We start from the raw sequence: 15,484 nt of genomic DNA, 5'->3' as shown, positions 1-15,484 counted from the left end.
TACCTTATTTTTGAGTAATCTACAAAACTGTTAAATTGTAGGTTTATTAAAGGCCAGCTTAATCATTTATTTATTGATTCAAGTTCATCTAAAGCTTTTAAGAAGTATCCTTATGTATTCAAGTCCAAAAAATAACTCTTTGGTATGTTTGGTAAGTTACATATGTTTTAACATCATAATGCTGTTTTCCAAAGCCGTCCTAAAAATTTAGGTCATGTGACCTGACATAGGTTGCTGCACGATATTATTTCAACCATAGACTGTAAATAAAGATGGACGACGTGCCCCCACTTACCCCCGCTATGCTGAAGTGAGGTTAAAATTTCCGGGATACAAGCGTTGCCATCTTGCAAGGGTGATGTCATTGGGAGCCTGCAGCTGCGCAGTAACGATATCCGCGGTGGGGGAGTTCCCGCCCAAACACCCGTCCGACCAATAGCGAGCAGCTCCATGAAATGCGAGCACACAGATTGGCTGTCACTGCTGTCAATCATGGCGGAAAAGCCGCTTTTGTATAATTTAATAACTCATTAAAACCAAACTTATCATATCAACAAACCCTTGAACAAACATCACGGTGATGAGAATTACCTTCAGTGACAGAAACTATCTTTGGGAAAACTGTATTTGGCGTGCACGTTATAGTTCAGCCTATGACCATTCACTAACATAAAGGGGCAGGCTTTATGGCCTGTACTGCAGTCAGACACCAGGGGGCAATCCAGATTGAATAACCTCACTTCGGGGAAACTTTCATGTCATCCATCTTTATATACTGTCTATGATTTCAACTAAACCTACATACTGCTGTGAGCCACAAGTTTGTTGAGTTTTCCAAATTCACAAAATAACACAAATGTGGAAAAGTATATTAAAAAAACAAGTCTTTTTTGGGGGTAACTTGGGTATCAATGATACCCAATGATACCCAATGATACCCATATCAATGATACCCAAGTTGGGTTCCTACGTTTGTGTGACGTGAAATAATGGAAAGCATGGAAACAGTGTCAATAATTGATGGTAAACCATTATATATTTAGTTATTTTGTTCATAGTAGCTATCATTTATTTTTAGTAGTTTCACATTTTAGTATTAGATGTGGCAAGCAGGCCAACCTTTAACTATAAAACATGCCAGGCGAGAATTATAATATTTAAACAAATATAAAGTGTAATATGCTATTAATGTTAACTGCTGTCCATGTAGAGTGACCTTGTTGATTACAATTTTAAATATATAAAAAGATAAGAGGAATTCAACTTTAAAAATATATTTTTTAAATTTATATAAAATATAAATAATCTTCTTTGTAGCTTCCATGTTGTTCTTACTTTACGACCTCAAAGAGATGATAAATACCCTGAACTATCATCATTTGACCTGTGAGTAAATGTTCCGATTGTAACCTTTCTCATGAAATAAAAAGCCAGATGTTAGCAAGTTTTTTGTGCTTTTATCATTGACCTACAATCTAGTTTTCTACATTCACATGAACTTTTTTAACACCGACCTCCCGGTCAAATTGAATTCCAGTAACTTTGTGACAAATTATTAATTTGTGGGTTCGTATACGCGGAAAATGAATCAGATCAATTTACCAAAAACATATTTTGCTGGTGAATCACACCTCCTACAAGTGAATATGAGGCCTCAGAGAGTTTGCTGGTACTCGGTTGAAAAGCCAAAAGTATCCGAAGATCCTGAAAAAAAGTAAAAGAATTTGATTTCAACGCTGGGAATACAAATCCTCTATTTGATTTTCACTTCTCTGAAAGGCTCGGGGTCATTCCAGGTCTTGTGGGAGGTTGGCTCCCTGACAGCTGCGCAGCCACACACTCTTGGACTGATGGGAATTCTTTGTTCAGTCTCTTTGCACAGCTACAGTCTTTCTCGTCCAACTGGTTGATGTACGAGTTTACAAAAACTTCCCATTTCATCCAGCCTGATCAAAGCCAGAAGTAGAGTGGAAGCAGCAGATATAATTAGCCTTGCAGGAGCTCCAGATTTACTCTTTATCTACACTCAATCTGTTTGTGATTTGGGTTACTGCCTCCCCTCCAATGTTTCCTTTAACCCTTTGAAACCTAAGCATATTGGCATGATTTCTTTTAAAAACATGGAAAGAAAGCAATGAGCAACTTAACAAGAAATGACCAAAATATTATCAAGATATTGCTAAAATGTTACAAGAAAATGACCTGAAGTTAGCAACAAATAACTAAAAGAAATTACTTGGAAAAAGTGCTAAAATTAAACAAAAATAACAATAAATATGAATTTTAATTACTAATTTATAATTATTTCAATTTTAAATGTAGAATTAATTATTTATCTAAATTAGCTATTTGGTTTTTTTTTTAATGATTCTAATGGTCTAAGATCATTTTTTAGGCCTTTTTTTGTCACCTTTTACTATTTTTGCCATTTGCAGGACATTTCATAACAAGTTGCTGATTGTCTTTTCCCTTGTTTTTGAAAGAAAGGTTTCAAAGGTTTCAAAGGTTTAAATAGTTTGTGAAAAGTGTCCGTAAGGCAGCACAAGAAAACTGTTGTCATCCTGGTTTCAAGGTTTTAAATATTAATTTTACAAAAATGAATGATACTTTCTTTATTTGCATGGACTGTGTTCACAAAAATATCAGTATCAGTCCTCACAAAGCAAAGCGTCTCTTGTAGCAGCTGTGTGACAGTAAAATGTAACATATTCTCACAGTGTCCACCCACTCTTTCTCTCTACCTCTCACTACATAATGACCTCAACCACCTACAGACGCCGTTTGTCCCAAAGCGCACGTTGTGCTCTCTTCTTTGATTTTGACGCCTTGCCATCGCTCAACATCCTGTACGCCCCTGCACAAGTGTCTGAGGTCCCATCTGAGAAGTGAAACAGAGCGCATCATATCTGAGAAACACTTTCTCTTCCCCCCGCTGCACTGGAACTGCACCATATGCACGGCTGAGTGGTGACGCATTTGATTCACCGTGTTAAGCATCAATAAACACTTAACATCAAATGAGGCGTATGCAGGACAGCACACACCTCCACTGCAAGTCTTTCACCTTAAGCTGCACTAATTAAATTTTTGCATTCATGATGCACCAAATTACTCTCTACAACAAATGTGCAGCTCTACAGAGCTTTTCATCCTGTTCATTGTTTTGGTTTTCCAGCCAACAACACAGCTCTCATCAGATGTGTTTCCAGCAGCAACAGGAAGTCATTTTTAGAGATAATGCTCTGCTAAAGCCACTGTACACTACCTGCTCAGCAGGTTACAGCAGTCAGACACAGTCAGACACAGTTAGCTGGTGAACAGAGTGGAGCATTATTGCAGCTAAGAGTTGGTGGAGACTAAAAAAAGAACTAAAACTAACATTACTGCCTTGCGGTTGTGTGCCTCCACACACCACTAAAGTTGCACTTTAGGTTTACATCCGTGTCTGGGGAAACAAGGATGCTTTCGAATATACCTTTTGATAATAATATTATCACGTCATCATTATATCCTGTAAAACTGTGGGAAATGTTTTCATTATTTGTGAATGAATTCTTGAGTTATAGCCAAAAACATGTTTTGTGAGGTCACAGTGACCATGACCTTTCACCTTCAACTACCAAATTCTATTCTTGAGTCCAAGTGTACTCTCTATGTAGTGTGTATTAAATTGTGAATTATCTAGGGAACAACTGAACATGATTTTGGACACTATGCGGCAACTGTCTTCCTCCAGAAATACACGACCCCACTGCATTGTGGTATACAGGAGTGAAATGTAAGGTACATCGACTGTACACTCAAATTTGCTGTGCATTGTGGGTATTTTATAGTGTACTATATAGTGGATGAAATTAACACAACTACAAAATGGCGAACACACTATATATTGCACTATTTCCATGATAGACATTATTTTCAAAAACAGAGATTGTGTTTGTGAGAATTAGACGGATGCAAGGTCACACTTACCCTGACCTTTGACCACCAAAACTGAATCAGTTTATCCTATATCCAAGAAAACGTTTGTGCCAAATCTTAAAAAATCCCCCTAATAGTGTTCTTTAGACATCAAATGCACACGAATGAGGAAGAAAAGATGAAAAATGACCTTGACCTATGACCTGCTGATGCAACTTCCTGACCTATGACCACCAAAATCTGAGCAGTTCATCCTTGAGTCCAAGTGGACCTTTGTGTCAATTTTGAATACATTTTTCCAAGGTGTTCTTGAGATATCGCGGTTACCAGAATGAGGATGACAACCCAAAAACATAATGCCTCCAGCCATCAGCGTGGAGGCATAACTCCAGTCAATGTTGGACCTACATCCATCAGATGGTCACAAACATAACTCTAAAGTGACGATAATGTTGCTCTGTAACTGCTCAATGTCTGCAATCATCAAAGATAGTTTGCGAGGGAATAAGTTCTACCTTATGATAAAACTGTTTAGTTCCAAAATAGATATCCTGTGTATCGAAATATAGTCTAAAAATATGGCAATATAATTTTCAGCCCATATCGCCCAGCCCTACCAATGGGTGGTCACCATGCTTATAAAGTATTGCCGCCCCAACTGCAAATGAACTACAGCCCTAGCTTGATTGCAACACTTGTTTGAGCTTCCCACCAACACCATGTCAAAATCTTACAGGCTTTTTTCACACTATTCCTTTTCCTTTATAAAGTCGTGTTTAATTAAATCAAATAAAATAAGTGGGAGGGTGAAGGGGCCCAACAAAAATATTTTGCCCCGGGGCCCTCCAAACAGGCTAATCCTGCTGTGGTGAATGGGAACAGTTCCTTTAAGTAAAAGATTTGCAGCAGTCAAGCTTCTTAATTTAAATTCTTCAGCAGACAGAGATTCAAAGTCAGCCTAAAAAGTATGTCTGCTAAATGCGCCACTGTCGTAGAGGATAAAAGCACCTAAAAATAACCGTCAAAAAAGCCAGAGGAGATGGTACATGTGCGAGCTCACAGTGCTGGCAGCAGGACAGCACACTGTCGCAGATTTGACTGTCATATCTGGCTGAAGCAGACACAAACATTATGCAAGACCGTGCTTGCTCTGCATACAGATAACAAAACAGAAAGCTAGTCTGGTGAGTGCAGATGGGACATAAATCTCTGCAGCGCGATGATCTCACTGAGTGCAGAGCGATGAGGTTTAAGTTACTGATTTAATAACCAGAAAGCATTTATCTTTGGGGACTGAGCTTAAGCCCACGATGAGCTGTTTTTGTTCTTTCTGATTTATACGACCGGTGGCAGCTCGACTGGAACTTCATACAAAAAGACTGCGGCTGGGTATCATTTGAAAGTGTTTGTTGATACTATACTCTAGTTTCAGTACTGATACATTTCTTTCCCTTGAGAAATGTTTTTTTCTACAAAGGCCCTTTGTTATTCAGCTAAATAAGTCGAAGAGCATTTTAATTTTCAGTAAAAGTGCCTGACACTACCAACTGAACCAATCAGAAAATAACTAAAGAGAGCTATAAATCTGAGCAGACAAATGATGCCAGCTTTCCTTCAATGTTAGTTTTTCACAGCCGTTGCAACTAACACATTTTGGTCAGTACTTTGAAGCTTCCATCCACAGCCCAAACAGACCGAGACAGTGAGTGTCTACCTCCAGACTCCAGAAAAACAGCATGCCTGCTCTTCTGAAAAGAAGCACTATTACAACATTCAGGGAAAAACACTGAAATAGCTGCCATCTGCTGATGCAACTTCCTGCTGATCTCTGCACAACTTGCACTGTGTCCCAAATATTTTTGTTATTCACATTAATAAAAACCACAATATTAAAAGGAGAATTCTGCTTGATACGACTTCTTATTTTCTCAGTTTTAGTTATTGCCGCTGTCAGTTCTGATGTCATTATACACATCTAGTTAACCCTTTCAGACCTGGATTGGCATCAGCTTTCTTGTGCTGCATTCAGACACCATTCACAGGTATTAAAACCTTTCAAACGTGAGCAAGTTGGTTTGATTTATTGCAAGAAAAAATGTGGCAAGAAAAATTACCCAAAAATTAGCTCAGAAAGCAAGGGGGAGAGATTAAGCGAGATAAATTTATTTAGAAATGTTTTTTCTCTCTTTTTTTTTTTTTAAAGGAAACATATTAAGAAAACTAATATCAATAATAAAATATAATAATACAATAATTATATCTATATGCACACTTTGATTGATTTACATATATTTACACACATACACTTTTTCTTATTATTTATATTCATTATTAATTAATTTTAACTTTTTCAGGTAATTAGGTTATTTCCTATTTTGTTCATTTTTGGGGTGGGGGGTGGGGGGGGGGCAGGGGGTCAAGTATGTTTCTTAAATTCTTGTGGGCCTAACTATTTATTTATCTATTTATTTCTGTTTATTGTTGGATTATTTCTTATGAGGTTGCTTGTTGCCTTATCTCCATGCTTTTGAAAGCAATCAAGCCAGGTCCTCAGGTTTTCAAAGGGTTAATAGCTGGGATCAAGGAACACAAAGACATCTCCATAACAATCCAACAAAGCAAATAACATATTGTACCTAATTAATGGACAATATTGTCCCATAATTCAATGCACAAAGGACACAAGTCACTTAGGGTGACAAAAAAAAATAATCTGCAAATAAAACTAAAAAATTTTTTTTAAAAAAGGATCAAATCTTCAGAAAAACATTTTGCCTGCTCTCAATGCAGATTAATGTAAGTAATATTCCAGAGGTGCAGATTGATTGACGTCTGGCACAGACATTACAAACCATACAGTGAAATAAACACTATAGTCAATAAGTACTTTATAAAGAACATATTGTAAACTATGCATTACAGAACTTGGACATTACTCATGTAATTTTACCTGTTGTATGCAATTAATAAGTTGACTAATATGTGTACATAGAATAAAAAATACTTCATCTGGGTGTTTAATGTTAATATGAATGTACTTCTCCATCAAAATTGTACACTGATATGATATGAGACTTAGAATCTCATTTTGGATATGGCAGTATCATAAATATTGTCTTTTTCCTGGCTTTAAAGGCTGTGTTACAAATTATGTAATTTTAGGAACTTCCCAGGCTGTTGTTCTATTATTTGCCTTTACCAACTTAATCATTATATCCATATTACTTATACTTATTAATCAAAACTCTAAATATGTAAATATTTTATGAGAGCATAAATAGTCAATCTGGCAATACTGTAACAATACTGATATTGGGTTATTTAGTAAAAAAATATTGGGATATTTTATTTTCTCCATATCAGCCAGCCCTTGCATACAGTAAGAATTAGTACAGCATGTGCATAAATACGAGTATGCACCTTGAACACAGTTTCAGTTGTCTGGTACTTGTTGTTGTTTTCTGGGAAAAATATTTTTGACTCACAGGAAGTGATGCATTTCAACATCCTGTTTGTTTGTGATAAATACAAGGAACTACTTAAATAATTACTAGAATTTAAATAAAACAACAGTGTATGTATGTGGGTGTACAGGTGAAAAAGAGCATCACCTTCAAAAAGGCAAACCTCATTGACAGTATTTCCAAGGACAAACACATGTTTAACTGCTGAAGAAAAGACACACTGGACGTGGTGAGACTGGCAGACAGTGCTGACATTTCCTAAACCCCTGAGTGTTCACTTCTTCACTGCTGTCTTCCACTCTTGTTCTACTGTTCAGAAGTAAGCTAATAAACTGCAGTTTACATTTCCATACATTAAACGCGTGCAGGCTGACAGGTGTGGTTTGTTTGCCCATTGTAATGTTTCACCTGCTCAAGGTCACTGTTGATTTATATGAACTTTTTATATGAACTTTTGTCCAGTACAGGCCACCATGGACTCTACAGAAAGCACCAAAGTTGGTTTATAAAAGCAGGGTTCAAAGGTGCAGCAAGGCAAGTAGATCAGAAATCTACTTTAAATCAAGTTTTATACAAATATTGTTTTATTTATTAGCCATTATCAAATAACAACAGAGGCTGAGGTCATTTAACATGTGCAACTGTCATCAGAAATGAGAGGGAAGCCAGATGGCTTACTCTTTATTTCCATCATCGGCTCTGGAAAATGCCGTTTAATTCTTTTTTTTTAACCTCCTGCCCGATCTGGCAGGTGAGTTGCTAGATTTACTCGCCGAGGTGGAAATACAGCATTTCTTATTGTTTGAGCCCTACTTCAAATATATCTATATATCTGCCTGTGTATAAGTCTATCTGCCCAAAGAAAAGGTTGCTATTTTGTGTTTCTGCAAACCATGAATATGTTACATTTATACTAGGGCGGCTGTCAAATTATTCATTTTTGTTATCGCAATTAACCGCATATTTTTAATCACGTTTCCAATTCCATTATTTTGCATTTACAAGGCAAAGCAATTCTTACCAGAATGTCTTGATAAGGAATCAAATGATAGCAAAAAAAGCATGACATTAGCATGAAGCGGGCTTGTTTGTAGAGCTTTGGTTCTCTGTCCAAACCCGATTGGGCTGTAATTTCTCACTATTCCCTCGGGCTTGAATCAGGTCAGATCCTCGCCAAATTAATGTTTATTTATTAAATTTTTCAATGAAACTGAATTGTCTTATGCTTAAATGTGGGGGGTTTTAATAGACTGAATCAAGAGAGAAAGCGAGAGAAAGAGGGGGAAACAGGCAAGATGCAATGATGCGCCACAACTAAATACCGTCCATCGCCATCCAAGTATCACTCACACATCAATCCAAATTAGTCTGCACGAGTTTACAGAGACTTAACAAGGAAGAGATGTATAAAAAGAAGTAACTGCCGTAAAAGTTTCACTGGTATCCATGCTGCTTTCTACTGCTTACAAACCTGTTTTACATCCTGCTCATAACGTGACACACCAAAATAAACAAACAAAAAACTCACACACACGCACAACAGAAAGGCATACTTTCCTGCTGCAGAGCCATGAACACAGCTCTACTAGTACCAGTATACAAGTATATCAAAGACTATTGAGCCATCGGCAAACTTAAAGGACTATGTTGTCCCCATCTCCTTCTATTGTTGCTCCAACTGTGCTGCTCCACTTGCTTCTTAAACATGTTATCACTTACTAATAAGACCAAACTCACAAAGATAATGGCATGCATTGCTAGTTCAATAGAACAAGTGTGCTGTTGTCTGATAATGTACAGTGCTGGTAGAAGGAATCTCCACTTGGGGACAATCATGACTAAGACATCAAAACTATCAGCTAATATTTGTTTGACACAAAGTATAAACATGCATGTTGAATATTATTTGCACGGCACATATTTTGTGGTTGTAGTTTACCAGCTTATAGTACACGGTATGCTCTTTTTACAAAACGATGCAGTCCAAATTCATGATTCCAGGCTGATCGCACAACCCCAGTTCCACAAAAGCTGTGACACTGTTAGAAAAACAGAATGCAATGACTGCAATTCATTTTTCCAAACTATATTCAGTGGAGTACAGAACAAAGGCAAGACATTTTATGTTCAAACTAATAGACTTTCCAAATTCGATGCCTGCAATGCATTTCAAAAATGCAGAGACAGTGGCAACAACAGACTGGAAACGTAGTGGAATCTTAAAATGTTTGAAACATTTCACTGCTCAACAGGTGATTTGGTAACATTAAATAATCATTGCTGGGTATAAAAGGGCATGCTCCAAAAGCTCAGTTCTTCACAAGCAAAGAGGGTCACTGCATGAAAAACGGTTTAACAGTTTGAAAATAACTTTTCCAAACACACAATTGCAAGGAATTTAGCATCTACTGTTCATAATGTCATCAAAAGACTCAGAGAATCTGGAGGAATCTCTGTATGTAAGGGTCAAGGCTGAACACCAACAGTGAATGTGACCTTTGACCCCTCATGCTGCACTGCATTAAAAATTAGCATGACTGATCAAAAGATATGACTATATGTGCGCGGTAACACTTTGGAAAACCATTGTCAGTAAACACAGTTCATCACTGCATCTACAAAGACTTGATCAGACTCTACCATGCAAAGTGAATGCCAGATATCAGCAACATCCAGAAACACTTCAGATTTCTCTGAACCCGAGCTCATCTGAGATGGACTGACACAAAGTGGAAGGTATGCTGAGGTCTGACGAGTCCATGTTTCAAATGGTTTTTGGAAATCATGGACATCTTGACCTCCGGGCTAAAGAGGAAACTGACCATCCAGATAGTTACCAGTTCAAAGCATCTGTGATGGTATGGGGGGCTGTTAGTGCCCCTGAAAGGCACACATAGATGGAGGTTTTGGAGCAACATATGCTGCCATCCAGACGATGTCTTTTTACAAGAACGTCCAAGCTTTCTCAGCGAGACAATGAGACATATTATGTACAACAGCATGGCTTCATAGTAAAAGAGTGCAGCTACTAGACTGACCTGCTTGCGGTCCAGACCTGTCTGCCACTGAACATGTTTGACATATTGTGAAGCACAAAATACAATAAGTGAGACCCCGGACAGTTGAGCAACTTTAGTTGTATATCAAGCAAGAATGGAAAAGAATTTCTCTCTTAAAAAAATTTCAACAGTGAGTGTCCTCAGGTCCCAAACACTTACTGAGTGTTGTCAAAAGAAATGTGATACTGTGGTAAACATTCTCCTGTCCCAGCGGAACGTATTGCAGGCATCAAATTCAGGATAAGTGTATATTCCATTAATTAAAAAATAAAATTAAATAAAATTTAAAAAAAATTTTTTAATTTTTAACATGAAGTATCCTGTCTTTGGACTGTATTCATTTGATTATAGGTCCAAAAGGATTTGCAATTTTTTGTTTTTCATTTTTACTTACTTTTTACATAAGGTTGCAAATTGTAAGCACTTTCCTTCGTCAATTAATCAGTAAAATTATTTATTTTAATTAGTTGTTGGAAGAAACCAAAGAACTTTGCTTATTTCAAACAATACCAAATTCGTTTTTTTTTCCTCAATCAAAGCTCACAGCAACATATTGCATGTATTTTGACAGCATTTCGTAGCCCATCGATTAATCAATAGAATTTTACATGTTCAATTAAATTCTTTCCAACCGAATAATCAATCATCAATTAATTGTTATCATCCCTAGTTATCCCTACACAACGTACAAACTTTTTTGGAATATAGGTTGTAACTGAAAACTAACAGTTAACAAAATATATATATATATTATTAAACATAAACATCAATCTCAGTAGTTTCTCAGCTTGATTTCCAAGCAGTTGTGTCAATTGAACTTGATTAGTTGATTTGAAAAAAAAAAACTTAATTAATTCATGTTTTACTGATTAAGTAATTATTTTAAGTAAGTTAACAATAACAATCTCTTTTTTAAGGGTATCAGAATCAGAATCAGAATCAGAAAAAGATTTATTGCCAGGTATAGTTAACACAATACGAGGAATTTGTTCTGGTGGGTTGGTGCAACATAAATATAGAAAAAGAAAACAGATAAAATAGAAGATACAAATATAAAATATAAAATATAAAAAGTACGAGTCTTACAGTGCAAAACAAAACAAGTAACACAAGTTTTGCACTGTAAGACTCTGTAATTCTGCATACTTTTACCATGTTGTGATACTGCATAAACCTATGCTGCCCTACATAAATGCTTTTGGTTTAAAAAGCCTGCATATCACACTCACATCACCTGATCCATGATATGGTGCAAGCCAGTCATCTGACAGTGAGACACAGGAAGGAGCACATGTATAGCAGGGCTGCATAGTATCAGTACACCCACATCACAGATTCACAAGGTTACTAAATCACCTTCAATACAAAGCATTAGAACTAAATAATTAAAGACAGAGACATTCAGTAAGAAAGAGTGGCAGCCTCTCACACTGTGTTTTACAGCTCAGTTCCCTCCAGCACGGAGCCAAAGCAGCCTTACCCACAGATGCTGGCGATCGTCCCCATGTGATATTTACTGTTCCCCTGTGCCCTGCCGCCCCACAATTTACAAGACAAGTAAACACAACATCAGCACATAAGGAAGGACAGCAGGGCCTACAGATGTGCAACAAAAGCAGCATTGTGCAAAAGTGTTATAGCTGCTGTTAAACAGTCAGCACTGTGGGGGCAGAGCAGGTAGAGCCTTTGAAACACTCAGGGTTGTTGCTTGGTGTGCAAAAAGTCAGCTTGACTTTGAGAGCAAGATATGTTTTTTGGGGTTTTTTTTTCTAATTCAATTTAAGTCAGCTGCTTGTGCATTAACATGGACAATCTGTTATGGACTGTTTGTTATTTTATGGTGGTGGTGTTGCAAAGCAGATAGGCATGTCAAATATGTTTAAAGCACTGGGGAGGATTTTGTGTTGTTTATTTTGGCTTAGGGGAGGAACATACAAGTTGAAATGGTTGTATTTTTGAATTTATTATTAAAACCCACCAAAACCCAAATCTTGTTGGAGGTAGGTATGGAAAAGGCATGTTTTATTTGAGACTCACCAAAATTAAACCATTAATATCATGGCAAGAAATTGTACAAACAGAAATTATTGTTGAATTTAAAATTTTGACAGTCCTTGGGCACATCATGCATAATGTAAGCTTCCCTCCTAAAAATCGCTTAATTCTACTAATTTAAAATTTTGCCCATAATAAACTGTTTGCACCAACCAGATCCTGTAAAAACCATTAAATTCAAATACTCTACAAATAACTAATTTATATCTCTCTCTATATATATATATTAGATGTAGGAATTGGAGCCAATGCAATGCCAAACTAGCAAGATTACAGCAGCGATAAAATGTACACAACAGTGCAATATCAGTAAAACGGCAGACATCATTCGATTTTAAAAACGTGTCCTTTGATGTTTGAAAGTTAATAGTTGAAACCGCAATCCTTGAGTTTCTTATTTCTTTTACAGGCTCTTGTTGGAACAAATTGTTTATTTTTGGCAAGTTTTTAAATGAGACTTCTAAAATTAACTTTTCATTTAAACTTTAAGACAAAAGCCGTTCTTCACCCATGATGTGTTCAAGGACAGTCAAAATTTGAAAAAAAAACAACATACTGGCTGTGATATATATATATATATGATTTAAACATCCCTTTTAAACCCGCCACCTAGATTTGGATGTTCAGTGGATATTTCAAATAAATGCAAAATATGACCATTTAAATTTGTATGTCCCTCCCCTAACCCAAAAATTAAAAAAAAAAAAAAAAAAAAAAAACAACAACTACCTCCCCATTGCTTAAAAACGTATTTTTTGACATGCCTTCCCCACTTTGCACTCCTCTCTATAAATCACGAACAGTCCCTTAACAAAAAAAAAAGTCGCACCAAAGCCACCCTCCTCCTCTGATACATAAAGTACAGTCCCTTGACAGATCATATGGTGCAAAGCATGACATATACCCAAGTGTTTTTGTATCCTGACCCAGAGAGCAAAGTTTTCTGTGATCCTGACACCTCAGCTGGTGATCTTTTCATGTAGCTGCTGCAAACATCCAGCCACGACCTTATTCGCCTTTCAACTAAACTCCATTTATATAACGTTCATTTTAACAAAACCAAATGTTTGATCTAGTTTACTAACCCTGCAGCCCTCTTCACACGCACACAAACTGCGCGAGACGGATGAAAAACAGCAGAAAAGACAGTTACAGTCACGCCTCAAATTTGACTTGACCCCGCGTGCCAAAATAAAGACAGCTGTTTGAATCCAGAGCTAAACAATCACGCGCTAAAACCGAAACTAGCTAGCTGCAGAAAAAGTCAACTATAGCAGCTGTTTCCCAACAGCTCCTACACACCTACACACTGTTACAAGGGCTGCTGTCAACTTGCAACACCGCTGCAAAGATAAACGAGCACACATATCAGTATTTGAGAAATGGAGAGTTTACAGGGCGTTGCTTGACTGTTAATATACAGCTGGATAAGACGGAGCCAGATGTTCACGCGCCGTTCTTTAATTCGGTATAGTTTAAGTAAATGAAACAACACTAAACGACCTTAAAATGCTAACATTTATAGGAGCCCGCTTGATTTTCCCCCATTAACTTATTCCATCAAAATATACAAGGAATCACAGTGGGAAAGAACAGTACAACTTAAAAAATAGAATTAAAAGCAGCTTTGAGGAAAAAATGTGCAGTCGAACGAGCCTGACACTTGCACACTTTTGTAAATCGCTGTGAGCCATGTTGTCCGACGTATGTACGAAAAACAGAACACTTATTGACACATTTGGGGTATTTTGGCAAAGTGCTCTCCCCATAACCATGTGAGCGGCACATCCGAACACATTCAAGTGAAGTTTCCATAAAGCTGTTGTCAGTAAAAATCACTAAACACACACACAAAAAAGACGTTTTTCGTTGTTTAACTCACCCAGACTGTTTGTAGACGAATCCATAATCCGAAGTTTAAATTGTGGAAGTTTCTCTAGAGGTAAAGGCTGCACTGAGGTGTGTTTTCCATGCTGAGAGAGGAGTGTCACAAGTCACACTCTGGGGACTTGAGTCAAGTGCCAGGTTTAGCAACGACGACACCGGAAACGGGGCAGTTTTTTGGTAAATTAAGTGCTATTGTTATTTAAATATGAATAATAAATTCCTGTACCGAGCGAATGTTAAACAAGAATATACGAATGACTTTATGGAAGTAGATAAAATACCGGAATACAAACCCCACCCGTCGCTATTTGAAAGAGTAACATTTGTCCTCCGGAAGTTATTAGCAATATTGTAGCTAGCTTGATGCTACTTGCAGGAAGGCACCATGCAGAGATGCTTTGAGAATGTCAGAAAAGTTGCATCAAAGTTGCTTCTCTCTGTAGAAGTTACTGCCTCCAGTCACTGTGTGTGACTCAGTGAAGAGATTTTAGATGTAGCTTGCCAGAGGAATACATTATGAAACTGGCAGCACAACTTTTCAGGCGACAAAAACCTCAGAGGCTGCTGTCAAATCAAAGCTGGACCTGTTCAGAGAGCATTTGTCGCCACCACGCGGCAGGGTCGCGTAGTGCACGCGCATTAAATTTATCACGACCACAGCTCTCTTAACCCTTTGATACCTGTGAAAATTAGCTTAATTTCTTACAAAAACATGAGAGGCCGGCAACAAGAAACTAATCTATAAAAATGGAACAAAAAGTAGCGAGAAATTTGTAAAAGTTACAACAACAACAAAAATTTACCAAAATATTATGGAAAAAAGAAATGTTTCAAACAAATAATAAAATAAACAAGAAAATGTTTTGTTTTTCTGTAACAGAATTTTGAATGCATAATCAAGACAATTATAATTTTTTTTAAAAAACAGGTAATTTTCTGGACATATTTCCCTTGTTTGTTTTTTTCTTAAATTATCTCTAAAAATAGATTTAAACCATATTTAATAAAGTATTTCTGATTCTGATAAAAGAAAACATTTAGTGGGCCTATTCAGTCTTTATTCAGCTTTAACTTGTTATGCTGGTTTAACCCTTTATC

General features: G+C 36.9%; 1 protein-coding gene across 2 annotated transcripts in view; it reads right to left on the bottom strand.

Moving 5' to 3' along the window:
- Positions 1 to 14,759, bottom strand: part of eml3 (EMAP like 3) — a 71,979-nt gene extending 57,220 nt beyond the window's left edge. The window contains exon 1 of one of the 2 annotated variants that reach the window (XM_042511983.1): positions 14,382 to 14,759. In XM_042511983.1, coding sequence (XP_042367917.1) covers positions 14,382 to 14,406 — 25 coding nt within the window. In that variant the 5' untranslated portion in view covers positions 14,407 to 14,759. The remainder of the gene's footprint in view (positions 1 to 14,381) is intronic. The other variant, XM_042511984.1, reaches the window with a different exon arrangement.
- Positions 14,760 to 15,484: the final 725 nt, after the last annotated feature.

Source organism: Plectropomus leopardus, chromosome 23, assembly GCF_008729295.1.
Source record: "Plectropomus leopardus isolate mb chromosome 23, YSFRI_Pleo_2.0, whole genome shotgun sequence".
Classification (NCBI taxonomy): Eukaryota; Metazoa; Chordata; class Actinopteri; order Perciformes; family Serranidae; genus Plectropomus; species Plectropomus leopardus.
This window is presented reverse-complemented; position numbering and strand designations above follow the sequence as displayed.